The sequence below is a fragment of the Piliocolobus tephrosceles genome, chromosome 4, assembly GCF_002776525.5.
Source record: "Piliocolobus tephrosceles isolate RC106 chromosome 4, ASM277652v3, whole genome shotgun sequence".
Classification (NCBI taxonomy): Eukaryota; Metazoa; Chordata; class Mammalia; order Primates; family Cercopithecidae; genus Piliocolobus; species Piliocolobus tephrosceles.
Window position 1 is genome coordinate 41,813,595 of NC_045437.1, and position 24,516 is coordinate 41,838,110.

The following is a 24,516-nucleotide window of genomic DNA, read 5'->3' on the forward strand; positions in this document are numbered from 1 at the left end:
GGTTCCAGCAATTCTCCTGCCTCAGCCTTCCAAGTAGTTGAGACTACAGGAGCCCGCCACCACACCCGTTACTTTTTGTATTTTTAGTAGAGAGGGAGTTTCACTATGTTGGCCAGGCTGGTCTCCAACTCCTGACCTCAGGTGATCCACCCACCTCGGCTTCCCAAAGTGCTGGGATTACAGGCGTGAGCCACAGCGCCCGGCCGAGGCAGGCATTATAATTAATCTCTTATACAGATGAAGATGCTTAGGTGCATAAAATTAAGAACTTATCCACTATCACCCACGGAAAAAGAGAAGAGTTGGGGTTTGAATCCACGCAAGAGCCCACGCCCTTATCATTAAGCTACCAAGATAGAACTCTGTAGATGGGAAACCATATCTATTAACTGGCTCTGGAATTTTAAAAGCCAATTTTGTAAGTTACAAAAATAGATATGGATAATTATTTATTCAGTAGCGCTGACTCACAATTCAAAACACCCAATGTGATTTATTCTTTGGTTGGGGAAACAATTATTGATCCAGTGTTGATTTGTGTTCTGGAAACCACATGAAAATACCTAAGCAGTCGCAGATGCTGAGGGGAGCTGGGCCAAGTTGGTAAGAACTGCTGGTGGTAGGAGCTCTGGCATAGAGCACAGGGCAGGCCCTTAGAAAGGCGGACCCATTGTTGGGGGATCCGGCTTCCGGAGGAGGGGACAACATTCAGGGTTGTATCAGGCCCCAGAGGCAGCGGCAAGGGAGACTGTGGGAAACTGGGAGCAATGGCAGGTACACTCCAAACGCTATTGACGGTTCGAAATTCCCGCTTTCTCCATAGAGATGCTTTTCTTCGTATTTCCTTACATTGCTCTGGGTCCATATAGGTTTTTCTTTTCAGACACTTCTCTCATCCGCGGGTCCTCGGCCTCCATCCGTTGTTTCTGCTAGGCCGCTAAGGACGCCAGAAAGCAGTTCGAAACTCCCGCTTTTTCCATAGAGATGCTTTTCTTCGTATCTCCTTACAGTGCTCTGGGTCCATACAGGTTTTCGTCTCAGGCACTTCTCTCACATCCGTGGGTGCTCGGCCCCCATCCTTTATTTCTGCTAGGTCCCTAAGGACACTAGGATGCTGCGGAGGGAGCCAGGGGACCCAGGCTTCAGGACTGAGAGTGAATTCTTGAGGGGAGGTGAGGAGGGAAGAAGAGGTGACCAGAGCGTGGGGCAGGCGAGCGGCGAAGGACCAACCGTGTGGGGTAGGGGAGAGGAGGAGCTGCGGGACTCAAGCCAGCCGACAGGAGGACCCAAAAGGAAATGGAACTGTCACTGTCCTGTGGGGATGGTTGAAGCCAGCAGGCAAGAGGACAAAGAAGGAAATGGGACTGTCACTTGCCTGTGGGGACGGCTGAAACTGAGCCTTGAAGGTCACAAATCAGTCTATGCTGCTTACTAAGGAATTTTACAAGCACTGAATCACCAGCTTGTCACCGAATTTCACAGGGCAAGACTATATTCACTGAAAGGATCTTGACCCTAGGAAATCAGAAGAACAGACGATTAAGATACCTAGAAATGAATTGCCTGACTCTGCCAGTATGGCAAAAGGGCTATCATGCAATGATAGTAAATGGAATATTAGTGATGGTTTTATAAGGAAATAACAGGGTCTTATTTGGGGGAAGAAGTTGAGAGAAAATCAAGCTCAAATTTAAATGTATTTATTTCAAGAGCCAGATTCTGAGACAAAACCCTAGTAAAACCTTTTATATTTAAAAGGTTAGGTACCAAAAAAAAAGTTGGAGGTGGAAGGAGCTTCCATTAACTACTTCAGATTACCATATAGCATTATTAAAGAATAACAGTACTATCAAATAGCAATTATTTTTAATTTTACTCCAAAAGGAATTTTGCCATATCATGGGAGGTTATTACAAATATTTTTCTGCTGTAAGGATCAAGTTTTAACTATTTAAGGGATTTTATATATAGTTGTACTTGCATATGTCATACATAAGATAATAATTCGAGATAATGATTCAAGAAACAAAATATGCAGCTAAAATTCTCTGAAATTTAAAAACCATTAATAATTGCTAATGCAAAATAATATTTCAAAAGAAGAAAATGAGATATCTTGATGAAGTAACATATTGTCAAGCAATGTCTGTTTGGGTTAACTTCCTTTTAAACAATAACATGCCCCCAAATTGCTTTGAGTAACTACATCACGAATTTTACTTACATTTTACTTTGGACTAGTTACCACTTTCACACACCATACATGGGTTCATGTTTTTTCCTCAACCTAACATCCCTAAATTTCAAATTTGTATTTTCCCTTTCTTCTTTGCTAGAGAAAAATCTAAAGACAAGTGTTTCATACTTGTTTACATTACATCTGAAGATGTAAACTCATCCAGTCAGAACAGATAAACTGACTTTTGCAAAGTAACCAGCATTTACATTTTGGGATTCTGAAGAATTTCTTATGATTGGTTTCATAGGACTAAAACTGAAACTCTTATTCTTTAGCAGTTAGCTGGCTATCCCTGAAGGTTAATCCCTTATACAAAACTACAAGACAATAGAAATGCAGAGAGATTGCTTTGAACACATTAATTTCTATGTGTCTTTTATTTACCAGTTTACCAAACAAAATATAAGAAATAAGCATAACAGCTGAAAATATTTGTGACATGATAGTTAAACAAGTATTTTTAACATCTTAATTTAAGAATAATTACAGTTAAAAGCCATGCCTCAGATTTAATATTGCATTAGGTTTTAATGCATTAAGGAAACAAATCTAAATAAGTCAACTGGGGTGTGGGTGGTAAGGAGTGGAAAAGACAATGCATTTGACCACTGTTAATACTGGTTATAACAAAAATTCTCTGAGTGCAATGGAGCCCAAGTAGATGCCCTATGAGTTGAATATAGAAATGTTAGTATTTGAGCTATGAACACGATTGTGGTGCTTTAGATCTTATTGATTTATTTAACACTATCTACTGTTTACTACTTTCAGACATGGACCAAAGCAGTGAAGGATGTATGAAAAAGATTAGCAGTGTGAATCTTGACAAACTTATAAATGACTTCTCACAGATAGAAAAGGTATGTAAAGATAGAAAACAATTGTAGTACATAGTGATACATGGAACAGATTTTGCCAAGGAAAGAAGTTGGGAAGAAAGAAAAATGTACCAAAAAATGATCAAGATAATAATATATTTTGCTATGCTCGTCTCTCTCATTTTAAAAATCCATGTTTAAAATATATCTGGCTTTGACTCATTTATACTAATACATCAAAATGTCCCTAGGACAGGAGATCAAATAATTTATGTACTTTTGCCAAAGTTAAACAGAAAATACATATAGTAGTTCCCTTATCTGAGGTTTTGCTTTCTACAGTTTCAACCACGTGAGGTCAACAGTGGTCCAAAAATATTAAATGGGAAATTCCCAAAATAAACAATTCATAAATTTTAAATTCTGCACCATTCTGAGTAGCATGATGAAATTTTCCATTGTCTCTCTCAGTCCTGCCCAGGATGTGATTTATCCTTTTGACCAGTGTATCCATGTTATATAGACCACTAGTCTGTTAGTCCCTTGGTAGCCACCTCAGTTATCAGAAGGGTGAGTACAGTACAATAAGATAATTCCAGAGAGAGAGATAGAGACCACATTTATGTAACTTTTACTACAGTATATTGTTCTATTTTATTATTAGTTATTGTTATTAACCTCTTACTGTGCCTAATTTATAAATTAAACTTTATCATAGTTAGGTATGTAGAGGTAAAAATATAGTATATATAGGGTTCAGTACTATCTGTGGTTTCAGGCATCCACTGGAGGTCACGGAACATATCCCTCCATGGATAAAAAGGAATTGCTATACTTGAAAGCCTACATTGTCCAGGCCAGGCGTGGTGGCTCACGCCTGTAATCCCAGCACTTTGGGAGGCCGAGGCGGGTGAATCACGAGGTCAGATCGAGGCCATCCTGGCTAACACGGTGAAACCCCGTCTCTACTAAAAATACAAAAAGTTAGCCAGGCATGGTGGCGGGCTCCTATATTCCCAGCTATTTGGGAGGCTGAGGCAAGAAAATGGCGTGAACCCTGAAGGCGGAGCTTGCAGTCAGCCAAGATCGCGCCACTGCACTCCGGTCTGGGTGACAGAGCGAGACCCCGTCTCAGAAAAAAAAAAAAAAAGAAAAAGAAAGCCTACATTGTCCATAAATTCAGGAATGGTTTTAGTAGACATTAAAGTAAATGCATCTTTCAATCTGTTATTATAACTACTCATTTTTTTAGTATTTCCTATTCTATCTGTTCCATTTGCCTTCTCCTTTGCGGAAAAGCAAAGCCATTTAAAGTCTCTCTCCCCAACTCTGGACAAATGGTAGACCAAACCCACAAGTGTATATTGGGTTTATCCTTCCTCTTCTGCCTTCAACAACTGTTGAAAAATGTAGATGGTTAAATGAAAGAATTGGGGAGTGACTTTGTGAAGCAAGAGTGGGAGGGAGACTAATACCTACTTCTATCTTCTCTTCTTTTCTTATAATTATTTTCTATTCCTTCTTTTCCTCAGCGCGCACACACACACACGCAAATGTCATAATGAAAGAATTTTTATGATCATGGGTATTTTGAAGTAACATGAACTTTTTTTAAACAGTGAAGTTAACTGTTCTTAACTGAGTGATTGCTAATATAATAGATAAAAGAGAAAGGAATAAGCATTTTTGGTGGGAAAGGAGTTAGTGCAATGATTTTGGAAATTAATTTGGAAATATCTGTCATATTCTTAAACACTTTAAATAAGAAATAATTGTTCATTTTTGAAGTGAAGATGATATTGTGGCCATATTTTGAAAGAGTCATCTCTTGGAGATACATATGGATGGTAATATTAACAGATGAAATAACATAATGTCAGAGAGTTGCTTTGAGATCAGTTCAAAAGTGGATGGAGATACAGATGACATAAGACTGTTCATGAGTTGATTTTTGAAGCTGTTTGAAGAGCATGTGGAGGCTTATACTAGTCACAAAAATACCCAAGAGATATGGTCAAGAATGTTTATTCATTACAAAAAGTAGAATATGGCCTCTCTCTCTTTCTCTCTCTCTCTCTCAGTAAGAGACTGGTTAAATAAATTACAGCATATTCAAAAATGAAACTCAATGTAGCTGTTAAAAAGAATGAGGTAGGCTGGGCGCAGTGGCTCACGCCTGTAATCCCAGCACTTTGGTAGGCCGAGGCAGGTAGATTGCCTGAGCTCAGGATTTTGAGACCAGCCTAGGCAACATGGTGAAACCCTGTCTCTACTAAAATACAACAAATAAGCCTGGTGTGGTGGTGTGCACCTGTAATCCTAGCTACTCAGGAGGCTGAGACAGGAGAATTGCTAGAGCCCAAGAGGCGGAGGTTGCGGTGAGGCAAGATTGCCCCACTGTACTCCAGCCTGGACAACAGTGTGAGACTTCGTCCCAAAAAAACAAAAACAAACAAACAAAAAAAAACAATGAGGTAGATCTATGTGGGTTTACATGACATCATCTCCCAGATAATAGTACGAAGCGGAACATCCAAGGCACAGAACAGAATATAATATGATTTCTTTCTATAGCTATACAGTCATAAAATATTTTGGAAACATATATAAGGAATTTTAACCATGGGACTGATAGTTGAATAGTTAGAAAGAAAATGGTTCAAGTTAGATCATATTTTTACTTTTCGTTTATAACTGCTAGTCTATTTTAATATTTTACCTGTTACTTTTTCATTTAAAAATAAATTGGGAAGCGGACTTATTTAAAATACAGTCATATATTGCTCAATGACAAGGATATGTTCTGAGAAATGCATTATTAGGCAATTTTGTCATTGTGTGAATGTTATAGAATATATTTACACAAACCTAAATGGTGTAGCCTACTACACACCTAGACTTTATAGTATAGCCTATTGCTCCTAGGCTACAAACCTGGACAGCATGTTACTGTAATGAATATTGGAGGCAATTGTAACATAATGGTAAGTATTTGTATATCTAAACATAGAAAAGATACAGTAAAAATATGGTATAAAAGATAAAATTGGTACACTTGTAGAGGGCAGCACCACTGTTATATATGCAGTCTGTTCTTGATCCAAATATCTTTATGTAGTACATGACTGTATATGTATTTTTTATTAGACTTTCAAATATTAAGTGGTTTGTATTTTCATTAGTCTGTATATACTTAATAAAAAATTAAACTAGCAGCATTGATTTGTTAATAATAAGTATTCTATTTCTTCTACAGAAAATGATAGAAACCAATGGAAAGAACAATATACTGGATATTCAGTTGGAAAAGACTAACTGTCTATTAAAAGTAATGCAAGCAAAGGAGGTCTCAATTAAAGAAGGTTAGTTATTTGCTGCCTGAGGAATGCTAATTCTAATGAAAGTGTTTTTTAGTACAACAGTGATTACACCATATATTTGTAAAGTATTTTAAGTCCACATAGAGCTTTCCAGATATCATCTCATTTGTATCCTTATTATAGCCCTGAAAGACATGTAAGATGGGTATTACTACTCTGCCTCACCTATGAAAAAACATAGAATGAAATAAGTTAAATAATCTTTCTGAGGCCGCTCAACTTTCTGAGGCCAAAAGAAATGGCCAATTGAAGTCTCAATACAGGCCTATAAAAACCATGGGGAAAATAATTAAATTGAATTTCTATTATAATTACATCAAAATAAATGTCAAATGTGTCAAAAATGTTTGTTAAAAGTGAAGTTGTACACATATATTGATTTGCTCTGTCAACTGAGAGGGCCTAGAGGCAATAATTCCCCACTGACATTGAGCATACCTGGTTCCCAGATCTTGGTTCTTTATACCATTCTCTAATAAAAGGAACCAAGATTTTTTTGAGACATGGCTGATTATAACACTGAGGCAGGAAAGATGCACAATAAGCTTCAAGTATCTTATAAGGGCAGAAAGTAAGAAAGTCTTCAAAAAGGAAAAAACAAACAAAAAGCATCCCACAGTGATGGGAGTATGTTAAAAGGGAGACAAAAGCCAACTGAAAGAACCAAAGCTGGAACAACATGAGCTAGCCCAAAGTATAAAATAAACATCCATGAATCCTTACTGATGTAAATAAATGATTTAATAAATAAGCAATTGGGGAAGAAGAGACACGCCTTCTGTGCAGAAGAATTGCAAATGACTTTTGTAGATATTTTGCCCTCAGTGAGGAAGAGCACGGCTCCACACTCATTAATCGTGGGCTCAGTATAATCAGTTTCTTTACTATAGTGAAGACACAGTATGAAAAGGGTGAGGGTAGGGGAAAAGTAACTACAAAGTGGAGAACCCTGACAAATACTACCTCAGTTGCATCATTAAGGTCAACATAAATAGTTATATAATATTGATAGTGTACACTCTTGATATGATATGATAAAGATGGCACTTCTGTGGTCTTCTTCCCAAAACCCATAACCCTAGTCTAGTCATGAGATAAATGTCAGAAAAATTCTCATAAATAGACATTACAAAATACCTGATCAGTATTTGCAAAACTGTCAGTCATCAAAACTAAGGAAACTCTGAGAAATTATCACAGCCAATGTTTGAAGATATAGCCCTAAAAAGTAAAGTTTATTAAAAGTTAAAAAGATGAAACCACAGAAAAAATAGAAGAGGAATGTAGGGTTTTTATTTTTATAATGGAGAATGCCTTTCTAAGTGTATGACACAGCATATGGAAACAATAAAAGAAAGGATTTGTACTTTTGACTCTAAAAAATTAATAAACTCTTTGGAGAAGTTTTAGGTTTACAGAAAAAAATTGAGTGAAATTACAGAGAATTTCCGTATACTCTCTCACCCCACCACTTCCCTATTATTAATATCTTGCATTAGTATGATACATTTGTTATAGTAGATGTGCCAATTGATCCACTATTATTAACTAAATTTCGGCCAGACAAGGTGCTGTAATCCCAGCACTTTTGGAGGCCGAGGAGGGTGGATCACAAGGTCAGGAGTTCAAGACCAGACTGGCCAAGATGGTGAAACCTCGTCTCTACTGAAAATACAAAAATTAGCCAGGCACAGTGGTAGGCACCTGTAATTCCAGCTACTGAGGAGACTGAGGCAGGAGAATTGCTTGTATATTCAAACATTTGAAGAAGAAATAATACCAATCCTACTCAAACTGTTCCTAAAAATAAAGGAGGAGGAGAGAATACTTCCACACTCATTCTACAAGGCCAGTATTACCCTAATACCAAAATCGGATGAAGACACATAAAAAAAATAACTACAGGCCAATATCTCTGATGAATACTGATGTAAAAATCCTCAAAGTACTAGCAAACCAAATTTAACAATACATTAGAAAGATCTTTCATCATGACCAAATGGGATTCATCCCTTGGATGCAAGGATAGTTCAACATATGCAAATCAATCAATGTGTTACATCATCAACAGAATGAAGGCTAACAATTATATGACCATTTCAAGTGATGCTGAAAAGGGATTTGATAAAATTCAACATTCCTTCATGATAAAAACCCTCAAAAAACTGGGATAGAAGAAACATAACTCAACATAATAAAAGCCATATATGACAGACCCAAAGCTAGTACCATACTGAATGGGGAAAAACTGAAATCCTTTCCTCTAAGATCTGGAACATGACAAGAATTTCGTCCACTGTCACACTGTTATTCAGCATAGTACTGGAAGTCCTAGCTAGAGCAATCAGACAAGAGAAAGATATAAATGGCATACAAATTGGAAAGGAAGAAGTCAAATTATTCTTGTATGCAGATGATATGGACTTACATTTGGAAAATCTAAAGACTCAACAGGAAAACTATTAGCATAAACAACTTCAGTAGAGTTGCAGAATACAAAATCAACATACAAAACTCCATAACATTTTTATATGCCAACAATGAACAACCTAAAATAGAAATTTAAAAAGTAATCCCATTTACAATAGCTAAAAATAAAATTGCATACCTAGGAATTAACCAACAAGTGAAAGATCTCTATAATGAAAACTGTAAAACATGGATGAAAGAAATTGAAGAGGACACCAAAAAATGGAAAAATATTCCATGTTTTTGGACTGGAAGAATCAATATTGTTAAAATGCCCATACTATTCAAAGGAATCTACAGATTCAATGCAATGCCTATCAAAATACCAGTGACATTCTTCAAAGAAACAGAAAAAATGATCTGAAAATTTGTATTGAACTACAAAAGACCCAGAATAGCCAAAGCTGTCCTAAGAAAATGAAAATAAACTGGAGGAATCATATTACCTGACTTCAAATTATACTACAGAGCTACAGTAAGCAAAGCAGTATAATACTGGCAGAAAAACAGACACATAGACCAATGCAATAGAGTAGAGAACCCATGAACAAATCGACACATCTATAGTGAGCTCATTTTTGACAATGGCGCCAAGAACATACACTGGGGAAAAGACAGTCTTCAATAGCTGGTGCTGGGAAAATTGGATATTCATATACAGAAGAATGAAACCAGATTACTGTCTCTCACCATATACAAAAATAAAATCAAAATGGATTAAAAACTTAAATCTAAGACCTCAAGCTATGAAACTGTTACAGGAAGACTTCAGGGAAAATCTCCAGGATATTGGTCTGGGCCAAGATTTCTTGAGCAATACCCCACCAGCACAAGCAACCAAAGCAAACATGGACAAATGGGATCACATCAAGTTTAAAAGCTTCTGCACAGCACAGGATACAACCAACAAAGTGAAGAGACAACCCATGGAATGGGAAAAAATATTTGCAAACTACCCCTCTGACAAGGGATTGATAACTAGAATATGTAAGGAGCTCAAACACCCCATAGGAAAAAATATATATAATAATCCAATCCAAAAATGGGCAAAAGAGTTGAATAGATATTTTTCAGAAGAAGACATACAAATGGCAAACAGGCATATGAAAAAGTGCTCAACATCATTGATCATCAGGGAAATGCAAATCAAAACTATAATGAAATCTCATCTCATCCCAGTTACAATGGCTTGTATCCAAAAGACAGGCAATAACAAATGCTGGTGAGGATGTGGAGAAAAGGGAACCCTCGTATACTGTTCATGGGAAGGTGAATTAGTACAATCACTATAAAGAACAGCCTGGAGGCTCTTTGAAAAACTAAGCTACCATAGGAACCAGCAATCCCACTACTGGGTATATACACAAAAGAAAGGAAATCAGTATGTCAAAGAGAGATCTGCACTCTTTGTTGCTGCACTGATTACAATAGCCAAGATTTGGAAGAAAGCTAAGTGTCCATCAACAGATGAATGAATAAAGAAAATGTGGTACTTACAAACTATGGAGTATTATTCAACCATAAAAAAGAATGAGATCCTGCCATTTGCAGCAACATAGATGGAACTGGAGATCATTATAAGTGAAATAAGCCAGGCACAGAAAGACAAACATCATATGTTCTCATTTATGGGATCTAAAAGTCAAAACAATTAAACTCATGGACATAGAGAGTAGAAGGATGGTTACCAGAGGCTGGGAAGGGTAGTGGTGGGCTGCAAGGGAGGTGGGGATGGTTAATGAGTACAAAAAAATAGAAAAAATGAATAAGACCTACTATTCGTTAGCACAGTAAGGTGACTATAGTCAATAATAACTTAACTGTACATTTTAAACTTAAAGAGTGTAACCGAATTGTTTATCACTCAGTTGATAAATGCTTGAGGGGATAGATACCCCATTCCCCATGATGTGCTTATTTCACATTGCATACCTTTATCAAAACATGTCATGTACCCCATAAATATATACACCTGCTATGTAACCACGAACATTATTTTTAAGAAATACGATTTTATTTGTTCTAAATCTAATGTCGTTTCAGCTGGATAGTACTTAGCAAAAACAAAAGAACAAATGAAAATGACAACTTATGGAGCCAAGTGTGTAATAATTCACTTAGGAAGGAAGGGCAAACTACACATGATCAAATTTATTCAACAATAAAGAATGATATATGGACATTTTATTTTCTACATTTGATGCATGTCAGATAAAGAATTTCTTTGGCAGTTAAAGATAGTAATAATATTAGTATTGAGAACTAAGTACTGCAGAAAACTCTTTACATGTATAATTGATTTTAATATTTGCAACTATTGTATGAAATACATATTAATATTCATATTGATTAATAGTATAATATTATGGGCTAATAATCTTAGAGCCCATATCTGAGCTCAAAATGATTATTGATTTACTAAATTACATATTATAAGAAATAGCTTAATATTATGACCTCTGGTTTTTAGTAAGAATTTAATAGGCAGCATTTTCAAATTACATAGTAAAGTCCAACAACAACAACAACAACAAAACAAGAGTGTGGATTAAATTTTGCAAAGAGAATTAAAAGCCGGGGGGGCGGAGCAAGATGGCCGAATAGGAAGAGCTCCAGTCTCCATCTCCCAGCGCGAGCGACACAGAAGACCGGTGATTTCTGCATTTTCAACTGAGGTATTGGGGTCATCTCACTCGGGAGTGCCGGACAATTGGCGCTGGTCAGCTGCTGCAGCCTGACCAGCGAGAGCTGAAGCAGGGCGAGGCATCGCCTCACCTGGGAAGCGCAAGGGGGAAGGGAGTCCCTTTTCCTAGCCAGGGGAACTGAGACACACAACACCTGGAAAATCGGGTAACTCCCACCCCAATACTGCGCTGTAAGCACACTGGCACACCAGGAGAATATATCCCACACCTGGCCGGGAGGGTCCCACGCCCACAGAGCCTCCCTCCTTGCTAACACAGCAGTCTGCGGCAATCTAACCACAAGGCAGCAGCGAGGCTGGGGGAGGGGCGCCCGCCATTGCTGAGGCTTAAGTAGGTAAACAAAGCCGCTGGGAAGCTCGAACTGGGTGGAGCTCACAGCAGCTCAAGGAAACCTGCCTGTCTCTGTAGACTCCGCCTCTGGGGACAGGGCACAGCTAAAGCAGCAGAGGCCTGTGCAGACGCGAACGACTCTGTCTGACACCTTTGAAGAGAGCAGTGGATCTCCCAACACAGAGGTTGAGATCTGAGAAGGGGCAGACTGCCTGCTCAAGTGGGTCCCTGACCCCTGAGTAGCCTAACTGGGAGACATCCCACACTAGGGGCAGTCTGACACCCCACACCTCACAGGGTGGAGTACACCCCTGAGAGGAAGCTTTCAAAGCAAGAATCAGACAGGTGCACTCGCTGTTCAGCAATATTCTATCTTCTGCAACCTCTGCTGCTGATACCCAGGCAAACAGGGTCTGGAGTGGACCTCAAGCAATCTCCAACAGACCTATAGCTGAGGGTCCTGACTGTCAGAAGGAAAACTATCAAACAGGAAGGACACCTATACCAAAACCCCATCAGTACGTCACCATCATCAAAGACCAGAGACAGATAAAACCACAAAGATGGGGAAAAAGCAGGGCAGAAAAGCTGGAAATTCAAAAAATAAGAGCGCATCTCCTCCTGCAAAGGAGCACAGCCCATCGCGAGCAACGGATCAAAGCTGGTCAGAGAATGATTTTGATGAGATGAGAGAAGAAGGCTTCAGTCCATCAAACCTTTCAGAGCTAAAGGAGGAATTACGTACCCAGCGCAAAGAAACTAAAAATCTTGAAAAAAGAGTGGAAGAATTGACAGCTAGACTAATTAATGCAGAGAAGGTCATAAACGAAATGACAGAGATGAAAACCATGACACGAGAAATACGTGACAAATGCACAAAATTCAGTAACCGACTCGATCAACTGGAAGAAAGAGTATCAGTGATTGAGGATCAAATGAATGAAATGAAGCGAGAAGAGAAACCAAAAGAAAAAAGAAGAAAAAGAAATGAACAAAGCCTGCAAGAAGTATGGGATTATGTAAAAAGACCACATCTACGTCTGATTGGGGTGCCTGAAAGTGAGGGGGAAAATGGAACCAAGTTGGAAAACACTCTTCAAGATATCATCCAGGAGAAGTTCTCCAACCGAGTAGGGCAGGCCAACAAATTCAGGAAATACAGAGAACGCCACAAAGATACTCCTCGAGAAGAGCAACTCCAAGACAAATAATTGCCAGATTCACCAAAATGAACATGAAGGAAAAAATCTTAAGGGCAGCCAGAGAGAAAGGTCAGGTTAGCCACAAAGGGAAGCCCATCAGACTAATAGCAGATCTCTCGGCAGAAACTCGACAAGACAGAAGAGAGTGGGGGCCAATATTCAACATTCTTAAAAAAAAATAATTTTCAACCCAGAATTTCATATCCAGCCAAGCTAAATTTCATAAGTGAAGGAGAAATAAAATCCTTTACAGATAAGCAAATTCTTAGAGATTTTGTCACCACCAGGCCTGCCTTACAAGAGACCCTGAAGGAAGCCCTAAACATGGAAGGGAACAACCGGTACCAGCCATGGCAAAAACATGCCAAAATGTAAAGACCATCGAGGCTAGGAAGAAACTGCATCAACTAACGAGCAAAATAACCAGTTAAGATCATCATGGCAGGATCAAGTTCACACATAACAATATTAACCTTAAATGTAAATGGACTAAATGCTCCAATTAAAAGACGCAGACTGGCAAACTGGATAAAGAGTCAAGACCCATCAGTCTGCTGTCTTCAGGACACCCATCTCACATGCAGAGACATACATAGGCTCAAAATGAAGGGATGGAGGAAGATCTACCAAGCAAATGGAGAACAAAATAAAGCAGGGGTTGCAATACGAGTCTCTGATAAAACAGACTTTAAACCAACAAAGATCAAAAGAGACAAAGAAGGCCATTAAGTAATGGTAAAGGGATCTATTCAACAGGAAGAGCTAACTATCCTAAATATATATGCACCCAATACAGGAGCACCCAGATTCATAAAGCAAGTCCTTAGAGACTTACAAAGAGACTTAGACTCCCATACAATAATAATGGGAGACTTCAACACTCCACTGTCAACATTAGACAGATCAACGAGACAGAAAGTTAACAAGGATATCCAGGAATTGAACTCATCTCTGCACCAAGTGGAGCTAATAGACATTTACAGAACTCTCCACCCCAAATCAACGGAATATACATTTTTCTCAGCACCACATTGCACTTATTCCAAAATTGACCACATAATTGGAAGTAAAGCACTCCTCAGCAAATGTAAAAGAACAGAAATTATAACAAACTGTCTCTCAGACCACAGTGCAATCAAACTAAACCTCAGGACTAAGAAACTCAATCAAAACCACTCAACTATATGGAAACTGAACAACCTGCTCCTGAATGACTACCGGGTACATAATGAAATGAAGGCAGAAATAAAGATGTTCTTTGAAACCAATCAGAACAAAGATACAACATCCCAGAATCTCTGGGACACATTTAAAGCAGTGTGTACAGGGAAATTTATAGCACTAAATGCCCACAAGAGAAAGCTGGAAAGATCTAAAATTTACACTCTAAAATCACAATTAAAAGAACTAGAGAGGCAAGAGCAAACACATTCAAAAGCTAGCAGAAGGCAAGAAATAACTAAGATCAGAGCAGAACTGAAGGAGATAGAGACACAAAAAACACTCCAAAAAATCAATGAATCCAGGAGTTGGTTTTTTGAAAAGATCAACAAAATTGACAGACCGCTAGCAAGACTAATAAAGAAGAAAAGATAGAAGAATCAATAGATGCAATAAAATATGATAAAGGGGATATCACCGCTGACCCCACAGAAATGCAAACTACCATCAGAGAATACTATAAACACCTCTACGCAAATCAACTAGAAAATCTAGAAGAAATGGATAATTTCCTGGACACTTACACTCTTCCAAGACTAAACAAGGAAGAAGTTGAATCCCTAAATAGACCAATAACAGGCTCTGAAATTGACGCAATAATTAATAGCCTACCAACCAAAAAAAGTCCAGGACCAGATGGATTCACAGCTGAATTCTACCAGAGGTACAAGAGGAGCTGGTATCATTCCTTCCGAAACTATTCCAATCAATAGAAAAAGAGGAAAACCTCCCTAACTCATTTTGTGAGGCCAACATCATCCTGATACCAAAGCCTTGCAGAGACACAACAAAAAAAGAGAATTTTAGACCAATCTCCCTGATGAACATCGATGCAAAAATCCTCGATAAAATACTGGCAAAACAGATTCAGCAGCACATCAAAAAGCTTATCCACCATGATCAAGTGGGCTTCATCCCTGGGATGCAAGGCTGGTTCAACATTCGCAAATCAATAAACATAATCCAGCATATCAACAGAACCAAAGACAAGAACCACATGATTATCTCAATAGATGCAGAAAAAGCTTTTGACAAAATTCAACAGCCCTTCATGCTAAAAACGCTCAATAAATTCGGTATTGATGGAACGTACCTCAAAATAATAAGAGCTATTTATGACAAACCCACAGCCAATATCATACTGAATGGGCAAAAACTGGAAAAATTCCCTTTGAAAACTGGCACAAGACAGGGATGCCCTCTCTCACCACTCCTATTCAACATAGTGTTGGAAATTCTGGCTAGAGCAATCAGGCAAGAGAGAGAAATCAAGGGTATTCAGTTAGGAAAAGAAGAAGTCAAATTGTCCCTGTTTGCAGATGACATGATTGTATATTTAGAAAACCCCATTGTCTCAGCCCAAAATCTCCTTAAGCTGATAAGCAACTTCAGCAAAGTCTCAAGATACAAAATTAATGTGCAAAAATCACAAGCATTCTTATACACCAGTAACAGACAAGCAGAGAGCCAAATCAGGAATGAACTTCCATTCACAATTGCTTCAAAGAGAATAAAATACCTAGGAATCCAACTTACAAGGGATGTAAAGGACCTCTTCAAGGAGAACTACAAACCACTGCTCAGTGAAATCAAAGAGGACACTAACAAATGGAAGAACATACCATGCTCATGGATAGGAAGAATCAATATCGTGAAAATGGCCATACTGCCCAAGGTAATTTATAGATTCAATGCCATCCCCATCAAGCTACCAATGAGTTTCTTCACAGAATTGGAAAAAACGGCTTGAAGTTCATATGGAACCAAAAAAGAGCCTGCGTTGCCAAGACAATCCTAAGTCAAAAGAACAAAGCTGGAGGCATCACGCTACCTGACTTCAAACTATACTACAAGGCTACAGTAACCAAAACAGCATGGTACTTGTACCAAAACAGAGATATAAACCAATGGAACAGAACAGAGTCCTCAGAAATAATACCACACATCTACAGCCATCTGATCTATGACAAACCTGAGAGAAACAAGAAATGGGGAAAGGATTCCCTATTTAATAAATGGTGCTGGGAAAATTGGCTAGCCATAAGTAGAAAGCTGAAACTGGATCCTTTCCTTACTCCTTATATGAAAATTAATTCAAGATGGATTAGAGACTTAAATGTTAGACCTAATACCATAAAAACCCTAGAAGAAAACCTAGGTAATACCATTCAGGACATAGGCATGGGCAAGGACTTCATGTCTAAAACACCAAAAGCAACGGCAACAAAAGCCATAATTAAGAAATGGGATCTCATTAAACTAAAGAGCTTCTGCACAGCAAAAGAAACTACCATCAGAGTGAACAGGCAACCTACAGAATGGGAGATAATTTTTCTAATCTACTCATCTGACAAAGGGCTGATATCCAGAACATACAAAGAACTCAAACAAATTTATAAGAAAAAAACAAACAACCCCATCCAAAAGTGGGGAAAGGATATGAACAGACATTTCTCAAAAGAAGACATTCATACAGCCAACAAACACACGAAAAAATGCTCATCATCACTCGCCAACAGAGAAATGCAAATCAAAACCACAATGAGATACCATCTCACACAAGTTAGAATGGCAATCATTAAAAAGTCAGGAAACAACAGGTGCTGGAGAGGATGTGGAGAAATAGGAACACTTTTACACTGTTGGTGGGATTGTAAACTAGTTCAACCATAATGGAAAAGAGTATGGCAATTCCTCAAGGATCTAGAACTAGATGTACCATATGACCCAGCCATCCCACTACTGGGTATATACCCAAAGGATTATAAATCATGCTGCTATAAAGACACATGCACACGTATGTTTATTGCGACACTATTCACAATAGCAAAGACTTGGAATCAACCCAAATGTCCATCAGTGACAGACTGGATTCAGAAAATATGGCACATATACACCATGGAATGCTGTGCAGCCATGAAAAAGGATGAGTTTGCATCCTTTGTAGGGACATGGAAGCAGCTGGAAACCATCATTCATAGCAAACTATCACAAGAACAGAAAACCAAACACCGCATGTTCTCAGTTCTCACTCATAGGTGGGAAGTGAACAATGACATCACTTGGACTCAGGAAGGGGAACATCACACACCAGGGCCTATCATGGGGAGGGGGTGGGGGGAGGAATTGCATTGGGAGTTATACATGATATAAATGACGAATTGATGGGTGCTGACTATTTGATGGGTGCAGCACACCAACATGGCACAAGTATACATATGTAACAAACCTTCACGTTATGCACATGTACCCTAGAACTTAAAGTATAATAAAAAAAAAGAGAGAGAGAATTAAAAGCCATTATTCAAAATTAGTGAATGATATTCTTGTGAAGAATTTATCTAGGTTCAGCCCGTGGCACCCAAGATAGCCAAATAGGAACAGCTCCAGCATCCAGCTCCCAGCGTGAGTGACACAGAAGACGGGTGATTTCTGCATTTTCAACTGAGGTACAGGATTCATTTCACTGGGGCTTGTCGAACAGTCAGTGCTGGTCAGTGGGTGCAGCCCGACCAGTGAGAGCTGAAGCAGGGCGAGGCATCACCTCACCTAGGAAGTGCAAGGGGGAAGGGAATACCTTTTCCTAGTCAAGGGAAACTGAGACACACAACACCTGGAAAATCGGGTAACTCCCACCCTAATACTGCGCTTTACCAAGGATCTTAGCAAATGGCACACCAAGAGATTATATCCCACACCTGGCCAAGAGGGTCCCATGCCCACGGAGCCTCCCTCATTGCTAGCACAGCAGTCTGAGATGTAACTGCAATGCAGCAGCGAGGCTGGGGGAGGGACACCCGCCATTGCTGAGGGTTAAGTAGTTAAACAAAGCCACTGGGAATCTCGAATTGGGTGGAGCCAACTGCAGCTCAAGGAGGCCTGCCTGCCTCTGTAGACTCCACCTCTGGGGACAGAGCATAGCTAAACAAAAAGCAGCAGAAATCTCTGCAGATGTAAATGTCGTCTAACAGCTTTGAAGAGAGCAGTGGTTTTCCCAGCACAGAGGTTGAGATCTGAGAATGTACAGACTGCCTGCTCAAGTGGGTCCCAGACCCCTGAGTAGCCTAAATGGGAGATATTCCCTACTAGGTTCAGACCTGGGTATGCCTCTGAGACAAAGCTTCCAGAGCGAGAATCAGACAGCAACACTCGCTGTTCAGCAATATTCTGTCTTCTGCAGCCTCCACTGCTGATACCCAGGCAAACAGGGTCTGGAGTTGCATCCATGCCCCTAAAAAGGACACGAACTCATCTTTTTAATGGCTGCATGGTATTCCATGGTGTATATGTGCCACATTTTCTTAATCCAGTCTGTCACTGATGGACATTTGGGTTGATTCCAAGTCTTTGCTATTGTGAATAGTGCCACAATAAACATAGGTGTGCATGTGTCTTTATAGCAGCATGATTTATGATGCTTTGGGTATATACCCAGTAATGGGATAGCTGGGTCTTATGGTACCTCTAGTTCTAGATCCTTGAGGAATAACCATACTGTTTTCCATAATGGTTGAACTAGTTTACAATCCCACCAACAGTGTAAAAGTGTTCCTACTTCTCCACATCCTCTCCAGGACCTATTGTTTCCTGACTTTTTCATGATTGACCATCACACACCGGGGCCTATCATGGGGAGGGGGGAGAGGGGAGGGATTGCATTGGGAGTTATACCTGATGTAAATGACAAGTTGATGGGTGCTGACGAGTTGATGGGTGCAGCACAGCAACATGACACAAGTATACATATGTAACAAACCTGCATGTTATGCACATGTACCCTAGAACTTAAAGTACAATAATAATAATAAATAATTAAATAAATATTTAATCAGAAACTCTCCAAGCTAGAAGACAGTTGGGGGCCAATAGTCCACATTCTTAAAGAAGAGAATTTTCAACCCAGAATTTCATATCCAGCCAAACTAAGTTTCATAAGTGAAGGAGAAATAAAATCCTTTACAGACAAGCAAATGCTTAGAGATTTTGTCACTGCCAGGCCTGCCCTACAAGAGATCCTGAACGAAGCACTAAAAATGGAAAAGAACAACCGGTACCAGCCATTGCAAAAACATGCCAAAATGTAAAGACCATCGATGCTAGGAAGAAATTGAATCAACTAATGAGCAAAATAACCAGCTAATATCATAATGGCAGGATCAAGTTCACACATAACAATATTAACCTTAAATGTAAATGGACTAAATGGTTCAATTAAAAGACACAGACTGGCAGATTGGATCAAGAATCAAGACTCATCAGTGTGCTGTATTCAGGAGACCCATCTCACATGCAGAGACATACATAGGCTCAAAATAAAGGGATGGAGGAAGATCTACCAAACAAATGGTAAACAAAAAAAAAGCAGGGGTTGCAATCCTAGTCTCTGATAAAACAGACTTTAAACCAACAAAGATCAAAAGAGACAAAGAAGGCCATAACATAATGGTAAAGGGATCAATTCATCAGGAAGAGCTAACAATCCTAAATATATATGCACCCAATACAGGAGCAACCAGATTCATAAAGCAAGTCCTTAGAGACTTACAAAGAGACTTAGACTTCCATACAATAATAATGGGAGACTTCAACACCCCACTGTCAACATTAGACAGATCAACAACAGAAAGTTAACAAGGATATCCAGGAATTGAACTCAACTCTGCACCAAGTGGTCCTAATAGATATCTACAGAACTCTCCACCCCAAATCAACAGAATATACATTCTTCTCAGCACCACATCGCACTTATTCCAAAATTGTCCACATAGTTGGAAGTAAAGCACTCTTCAGCAAATGTACAAGAACAGAAATTATAACAAACTGTCTCTCAGACCACAGTGCAATCAAACTAGAACTCAGGACTAAGAAACTCATTCAAAACCACTCATCTACATGGAAACTGAACAACCCGTTCTTGAATGACTACTGGGTACATAACAAAATGAAGGCAGAAATAAAGATGTTCTTTGAAACCAATGAGAACAAAGATACAACATCCCAGACTCTCTGGGACCCATTTAAAGCAGTGTGTAGAGGGAAATTTGTAGCACTTAATGACCACAAGTGAAAGCAGGAAAGATCTAAAATTGACACCCCAACATCACAATTAAAAGAACTAGAGAAGCAAGAGCAAACACATTCAAAAGCTAGCAGAAGGCAAGAAATAACTAAGATCAGAGCAGAACTGAAGGAGATAGAGACACAAAAACCCTCCAAAAAATCAATGAATCCAGGAGTTGGTTTTTTGAAAAGATCAACAAAATTGTTAGACCACTAGCAAGACTAATAAAGAAGAAAAGAGAGAAGATCAAATAGAGGCAAAAAAAATGATAAAGGGGATATCACCACCGACCCCACAGAAATACAAACTACCATCAGAGAATACTATAAACACCTCTACGCAAATCAACTAGAAAATCTAGAAGAAATGGATAATTTCCTGGACACTTACATTCTCTCAAGACTAAACCAGAGAGAAGTTGAATCCCTGAATAGACCAATAGCAGGCTCTGAAATTGAGGCAATAATTAATAGCCTACCAATCAAAAAAAGTCCAGGACCAGATAGATTCACAGACGAATTCTACCAGAGGTACAAGGAGGAGCTGGTACCATTCCTTCTGAAACTATTCCAATCAATAGAAAAAGAGGGAATCCACCCTAACTCATTTTATGAGGCCAACATCATCCTGATACCAAAGCCTTAGAGAGACACAACAATAAAAGAGAATTTTAGACCAATATCCCTGATGAACATTGATGCAAAAATCCTCAATAAAATACTGGCGAACCGAATCCAGCAGCACATCAAAAAGCTTATCCGCCATGATCAAGTGGGCTTCATCCCTGGGATGCAAGGCTGGTTCAATATATGCAAATCAATAAACGTAATCCAGCATATAAACAAAACCAAAGACAAAAACCACATGATGAACTCAATAGATGCAGAAAAGGCCTTTGACAAAATTCAACAGCCCTTCAAGCTAAAAAACTCTCAATAAATTCTGTATTGATGGAACGTATCTCAAAATAATAAGAACTATTCATCACAAACCCACAGCCAATATCATACTGAATGGGAAAAAGCTGCAAGCATTCCCTTCGAAAACTGGCACAAGACAGGGATGCCCTCTCTCACCACTTCTATTCAACATAGTGTTGGAAATTCTGGCTGGGACAATAAGGCAAGAGAAAGAAATAAAGAGTATTCAGTTAGGAAAAGAAGAAGTCAAATTGTCCCTGTTTGCAGATGACATGATTGTATATTTAGAAAACTCCATCATCTCAGCCCAAAATCTACTTAAGCTGATAAGCAACTTCAGCAAAGTCTCAGGATACAAAATCAATGTGCAAAACTCACAAGCATTCTTATACACCAGTAAGAGACAAACAGAGAGCCAAATCATGGATGAACTCCCATTCACAATAGCTTCAAAGAGAATAAAATACTTAGGAATCCAACTTACAAGGAGTGTAAAGGACCTCTTCAAGGAGAACTACAAACCACTGCTCAGTGAAATAAAAGAGGTCACAAACAAATGGAAGAACATACCATGCTCATGGATAGGAAGAATCAATACCATGAAAATGGCCATACTGCCCAAGATAATTTATAGATTCAATGCCATCCCCATGAAGCTACCAATGACTTTCTTCACAGAATTGGAAAAAACTACTTTAAAGTTCATATGGAACCAAAAAAGAGCCCACATTGCCAAGAGAATTCTAAGCAAAAAGAATAAAGTTGGAGGCATCACGCTACCTGACTTCAAACTATACTACAAGGCTACAGTAACCAAAACAGCATGGTATTGGTACCAAAACAGAGATATAGACCAATGGAACAGAACAGAGTCCTCAGCAATAATACCACACATCTACAGCCATCTGATCTTTGACAAACCTGAGAAAAACAAGAAATGGGGAAAGGATTCCCTATTTAATAAATGGTGCTGGGAAAATTGGCTAGCCATAAGTAGATAGCTGAAACTGGATCCTTTCCTTACTCCTTATACAAAAATTAATTCATGATGGATTAGAGACTTAAATGTTAGACCTAAAACCATAAAAATCCTACAAGAAAACCTACTAGGGAATACCATTCAGGACATAGGCATGGGCAAGGACTTCATGTCTAAAGCACCAAAAGCAACGGTAACAAAAGCCAGAATTGACTAATGGGATCTAATTAAACTAAAGAGCTTCTGCACAGCAAAAGAAACTACCATCAGAGTGAACAGGCAACCTACAGAATGGGAGAAAATTGTTGCAATCTACTCATCTGACAAAGGGCTAATATCCAGAACCTACATAGAGCTCAAGCAAATGTACAAGAAAAAAACAAACAACCCCATCAAAGAGTGGGCAAAGGATATGAACAGACACTTCTCAAAAGAAGACATTTATACAGCCAACAGACACATGAAAAAAATGCTCATCATCACTCACCATCAGAGAAATGCAAATCAAAACCACAATGAGATACCATCTCACACCAGTTAGAATGGCAATCATTAAAAAATCAGGAAACAACAGGTACTGGAGAGGATATGGAGAAATAGGAACGCTTTTACACTGTTGGTGGGACTGTAAACTAGTTCAACCATTGTGGAAAACAGTGTAGCGATTCCTCAAAGATCTAGAATTAGAAATACCATTTGACCCAGCCATCCCATTACTGGGTATATACCCTAAGGATTATAAATCATGCTGCTGTAAAGACACATGCACACGTATGTTTATTGCGGCACTATTCACAATAGCAAAGACTTGGAATCAACCCAAATGTCCATCAGTGACAGACTGGATTAAGAAAATGTGGCACATATACACCATGGAATACTATGCAGCCATAAAAAAGGATGAGTTCGTGTCCTTTTTAGGGGCATGGATGCAGCTGGAAACCATCATTCTCAGCAAACTATTGCAAGAACAGAAAACCAAACACCACATGTTCTCACTCATAGGTGGGAATTGAACAATGAGATCACTTGGACACAGGAAGGGGAACATCATATACCGGGGCCTATTGTGGGGAGGGGGGAGAGGGGAGGGATTGCATTGGGAATTATACCTGATGTAAATGACGAATTAATGGGTGCAGCACACCAACATGGCACATGTGTACATATGTAAAAAACCTGCACGTTGTGCACATGTACCCTAGAACTTAAAGTATAATAATGATTTTTTTAAGTCAAAAAAAGAAAAAGAAAAAAATTTAAAAAAAAAAATTTATCTAGGTTCCATTGCAGAAAAATGTGGTGAGCCTGCCACCTTGTGTTCAAGTTTTGAAAATACACATTTTTGAAATACTCAGTTGCTGGGTTCTGTTTTCAATTTACAGATTACTGAGGTATCTTCTGTCGCTATATTCTGTGAATCACTGGATTCATTACTCTAAAAGGCACAAAGTCAAGTGATGGCAGAGTCTGTCTATGCCTCTTTAATTTTTGAATTCTAGCAGCTAGCACAGTGACACTCATGAAGCAGATTCTCAGCTAATTTCTGTGAAATGTAATTTAACCATTATTCTCTTACTGGGAAATAGCAAGATAGAGAAAATGGAGGATGATGGGAACTTTGAGTAGATGGTGGGGATGGTGGGGATGGCAGGGATGGTAGGGATGATAGGGAGAGCAGGGAGGAGTGAAGAGCCACAGTAGCAAAACCTTATATCATCATAAAGCTTTAAACTTCTGCAAAATGCTTTCATTTCTGTCAGCATAGTTGAAAAAGTACATGAGACTGAGTGCAAAATCTCTAATTAAAAGGTGAAAAGTTTTGAATTCTCCCTTCACAGTATTGGTTCTTTCATTCAGTCGACAAAATATGTGTTATTTTCATACCAGAGGTTCTCTACTTACCCCTTATCTGCTTCAGCTTACTGTGATATTACCTGTCAACCCAATTATCACTGAACAAATATTTGTGGATTGCCTACTATGGACCACAAGTGTTCTAAACAGTAGGAAGCAATGGTAAGCAAAACAAAAAATAGTCTCCTAATAGCCAAATGGACTTCTAAAGTAATAGAAATTACCACTACTGTTGCTATCCATCTTGGCTGTTGCTGGTGGTAACCAATAGTGAAGACTTGTATGTGCATGTCAAGGCTCTAATATTTGCAATGAAACTTCTGTCTTCTATTATG

The 24,516-nt window shown here is 38.8% G+C and overlaps 1 protein-coding gene across 1 annotated transcript in view; it reads left to right on the forward strand.

The window, feature by feature from the left end:
- The first annotated feature begins 743 nt into the window (after positions 1-743).
- The window catches only part of CCDC152 (coiled-coil domain containing 152), a 54,664-nt gene continuing 30,891 nt past the window's right edge, over positions 744-24,516 (forward strand). The window contains exons 1-3 of the mRNA XM_023216451.2: positions 744-774; positions 3,011-3,099; positions 6,314-6,419. Of these exons, the coding sequence (XP_023072219.2) occupies positions 768-774; positions 3,011-3,099; positions 6,314-6,419 (202 nt within the window). The 5' untranslated portion in view covers positions 744-767. The remainder of the gene's footprint in view (positions 775-3,010; positions 3,100-6,313; positions 6,420-24,516) is intronic.